At 37.3% G+C, this 4396-nt stretch overlaps 1 protein-coding gene across 1 annotated transcript; it reads left to right on the forward strand.

The window, feature by feature from the left end:
- Positions 1–210: 210 nt before the first annotated feature.
- Positions 211–3566, forward strand: LOC134740688 (Krueppel homolog 1-like). Its single transcript, XM_063673248.1, has 2 exons — positions 211–363; positions 1639–3566. Exons 1-2 carry the CDS (start codon positions 357–359, stop codon positions 2688–2690), a joined length of 1059 nt encoding a protein of 352 aa, XP_063529318.1. The 5' UTR covers positions 211–356; the 3' UTR covers positions 2691–3566.
- The last annotated feature ends 830 nt before the right edge of the window (positions 3567–4396 follow it).

The raw sequence follows: 4396 nt of genomic DNA on the forward strand, positions 1-4396 counted from the left end.
TAGTACAAATATGCCGCTAAGGTAGAGCCAGTATAGTGATAACACTTAACAGACTGCTAGTTTATACGCTTAATACTTTACACTGTGACATTTGATACGGACACACTAGGTAACAATTTACACACACCTAAGCAGCCCCGACCTATCTGCACACTTAACGTTAGAGGAGAGCAAGAGAATCACTTGATTCGCTGGCCTGTTCGTGGCTTTCCTTGCGCTTGCCTTTAGCTCGCATTCGTCCGTGGACCGCCGATCGCGCAGCGCTTGTGTAAACTCAGCTCGGGTGTCGTTCGCAACCTACATCAACATTGACGCCATTGAACCACTTTGCAGAAAGATCAACATCATCAACGGAAATGATAGGTAAGCATACAGCTATCGTATCGTATCTCTCTATTTGTGGTTTTGATTATATGCTCTAAACTGTTGTTTTTAATAGCGATGTAACGATACCGATACGGATAAATCGTCCGATATAATCGGCAGGCCGAGCCGATATATCGGCATCGCCGATTTAAATACACTCGATATCACAGTTTGAAAAGCGCAAATACAAAATGATTGTCGCAACAGATTATTTGAATAAACTTTGTTACGTTAACAGAAATCTACCTAAAGTGAATTTTAATGACTGATTTTGATTGCTTGATGATTACCTAAATAAATGTTTTCTTTGATTTTGATTTGTCGTTTTTCTTTATTATTATTTTTCATTTTTTCACAATTCACAAAATCAAGTGTCTATTAAACATAAGTTTTATGCATATTAAGTACATAATTCTTTATTTAGATTTGAGTTATTAACTAACTACTAAGCCATCGATATCGGTATCGCCGATTATTTACATCAAAAATCGGTATCGTATCGGCAAAATCATGTATCGTTACATCCATAGTTTGTAATAAAATTTGAATCTATACGCCTAATGGGGGTTTACTATAAAAAATCCATAAACATGATCTGTCAATTATAAATTTAACTATAAATAGGTAACAAATATTAAATTAAATGATATGTAGATGATAGTTGACTTAACCTTATAAAACCGCAAATAATGATTTATTTTATACTAACCAATATAAACGTTATTTAAAACAAAAGTATAAGCCTTTATTAAAAAAACATACATAAATTACTTAGATATAAATTGTGCATCAAAAAATATTATTTATGTAAATATGTACATATAAATATAGTATACACATTTTTTTTAAATCTAATTTAGAAGTAAAATCAAAAACCCCAAATATAAAAACCTAATGAACTTGAGTCATTTTATTCATGTTGCGGTGGGGTAGGGCACGCGGTGTGAGCGGGGCGACGCGGGGTCGCCGGCCCAGGCACGTGGAGACGCAACCGCGGTTTCGACGCGACGAAACCGCGGTGCGGGCCTCCACGTGCTATCAGAGGACATTCACTCCGTTATTTCTCTGCACCCCGCGGCCCGCTCGTTCCCCTTACTGGCCCTTTTGGGTGCATCATGCATCCTGATCGGTGCATGCCACACGTAACACAGTACGGTTTGTGAACGCTTGTGGTCTCGATACGTCCTGTCTATTGCGCGTGTTATTTTACCTTTAACTTATTCGTAATGGAATATTGTTCAACGACTCAGCTGCAAATTTATCGTTCTACAGGTGAGGAAGAACGCTTACACCAATGTGGGGAATGCGGACTGATGCTTTCCACGCGAAGCGCCCTAACTGCTCACGCGCGTTCGCATCGGGCAGCTGCTGATGCACATCGTTGCGACGTTTGCCAGAAAACTTTCGCCGTGCCAGCACGTCTACAACGCCATTATCGGACACACACCGGCGAGCGGCCTTTCGAATGCGAATACTGCCACAAGATGTTCAGTGTTAAGGAAAACTTGCAAGTACATCGACGTATACATACAAAGGAGCGACCCTACCGATGTGGCGTGTGCGGTGCGGCTTTTGAACATTCCGGAAAACTTCACCGCCACGCTCGTATTCACACTGGTGAGAGACCCCACGCGTGTCCCCATTGCCACAAAACTTTCATACAATCTGGACAACTTGTTATACATTTACGAACGCACACCGGTGAAAAACCATATCGTTGCCCGGCTCCTGGGTGCGGGAAGGGTTTCACTTGCTCAAAACAATTAAAGGTACATTCACGTACGCATACTGGAGAACGTCCATACACTTGTGACATTTGCCTGCGTGATTTTGGGTACAATCACGTCTTAAAACTTCATCGTTTCCAGCACTATGGAGAAAGGTGTTACCGTTGTACAGTTTGTGATGGAACCTTCAACACAAAAAAGCAAATGGAAGCTCACATTTACAAGGAACACGGAGCGGAAACACCTAGAGCTTCGTCACAACAGTCTCCCCCACCACTAGCGGTTAATGGAAACATGATGTGTGACATAGTTGAAGCTGCGCTGCAGCAGTTACCACCCACACCACCGAGCTCACCTCCTTCGCCTCAGTGTCCAGTGGCGCCTGTTCCTGTGCGAACAATGCCAGCCTCCCCAGTCATGCCAACATCCTCTCCTACACCACCTTCTCCACCTCCAACTGGTTTACACTGTTCGCTTCCTCATTCTTCGCTTCCTCCTCGAAAACGGAAGCTTATTCTTCAACCTGAGGAAACAACCCCAGCGGTTCGTCATACATCAGTAATCCAATTTGCCCCTGCAGCTGGTGATGTTTCGTAGCATTTTAATGGTGTGCTATCCTAATGAACGTTTGAAAATGTTCTTTTAGCAATAAGTTAGGTATTAACTGTAAGGCTGTATTAGAATCTGCGCAAAACTAGTGCTATTGTGGTGCAAGTTGTTAGAAGTTATTAATAATTATGATAAGGAAAAGGTGATTTTATCATTTACTAATGTATGATCTCTGATTATAAAAATGTGGTTCAGACACATTTTGAAAATCATTTCAATGTAAATGTGCTTTATATCATGATATTTATGACAGGTAAATGTACAGATAAATCAGCAGGCATTCTAATTAACCTCAAAAACTTTATTGAAGGATAGGATATATGACGAGTGATTTGTAGTTTACCTCGTGTGACGTGTCTCTTGTATCAATCTAAATTTAGTATGCTTTTCAATCTAGCCTTAAGCTGCATCTTGTTACGTTGGCCAACTTATGTACTTTGGAATGCTGTAGTTTACATGTATCTCGCTTTTATGCTTAGGGTAATATGTGAACGTAGTAATGAATTAAGCCGGGTTTTCCCAATATTAATCTATTTTATCTTAAATTTGTTTGTTAAATTTTAGTAAAAGTGCCTTGTACTACCTATATTTTAGGAGAATTTGACAATTCGTTGATTGATTATTTGTGCTATTTTTGTCTTTTTGTATGACTTGCAGCTGGGATAAATTCTTAACACCTTAGGCATATATGTTTAGTAAATTATTGGTAAATATGTTTTGGTTTTTAAATTGTTGTGACAATTTAATATATTGCATTTATACCCGTCTTAAAAATTATATGTATGTATATTATGTACCTACTCTATTTTTAAGATTTTGTATTTATCTACTATACGTGTTATTATATTACTTGATTAGTATGCATATTTGTTTTATTATTCACGTCTAGGCTTCGCGTCTGATCTTGATTTAGTTTCATAGATAACGCCTTAAATGTCTCTAAATAAAAAAAAAGAATTAGGAGGAAAGCACAACAATGTTTATACCTTTATTCACAGAGATAAAAATAAGTTCAATGGTCATAATTATAGTACACAAATACTTTACAATAAATAAACTAGAGCAATTAAAAAAAACGAGGTAAAGCTTAGACTATTAGTGTATTGCCATGGTAACCACCCATACGACTTGACGGTTCGTGGACTAATAATATTAGTCTAATACCGTTCGAGAAATAGGCCCCAGATAGTTCCCATACGGCTAATCGGCCAAAAATGAAGCCGAAACACGATTGATGAGTGCGTGGAACGCTCGTGTTTTACGCTCAGTAACACACACATATATACAAAAATATGTTGCCAGTATATATTTATTTCCCTCAAAGTAGGGGAATTTTAACAACATCCTTACACTTGGTTATTAATAATTTGGAAGATTTGATTTTGTAGAAAACGCTTTTTATGTTTCTTTTAGGGTTTTATTGCATTTCTGTACTTTGTGAAATAAGGTTTAAATACGTTTTTACAAATTTTATATTTAACAAATGTGGCTTTAGGAAACCACGATGCAAGTAAAACTGTTTTCGGATTGTAGGCATCGAAGTTTTCCGAAATTTAAATCTAAAACGAACATTACACAAAATAAAAATAAGAAAAATAAAATTAAATAAATAATCTTATTTGATAAAAAAACATTGTTTTTAATTAAAATAATGAATAATGATTTTCTATAATTATACAAGGAAGTTCAATTAA

The sequence above is a fragment of the Cydia strobilella genome, chromosome 4 (assembly GCF_947568885.1).
Source record: "Cydia strobilella chromosome 4, ilCydStro3.1, whole genome shotgun sequence".
NCBI classification, from domain to species: domain Eukaryota; kingdom Metazoa; phylum Arthropoda; class Insecta; order Lepidoptera; family Tortricidae; genus Cydia; species Cydia strobilella.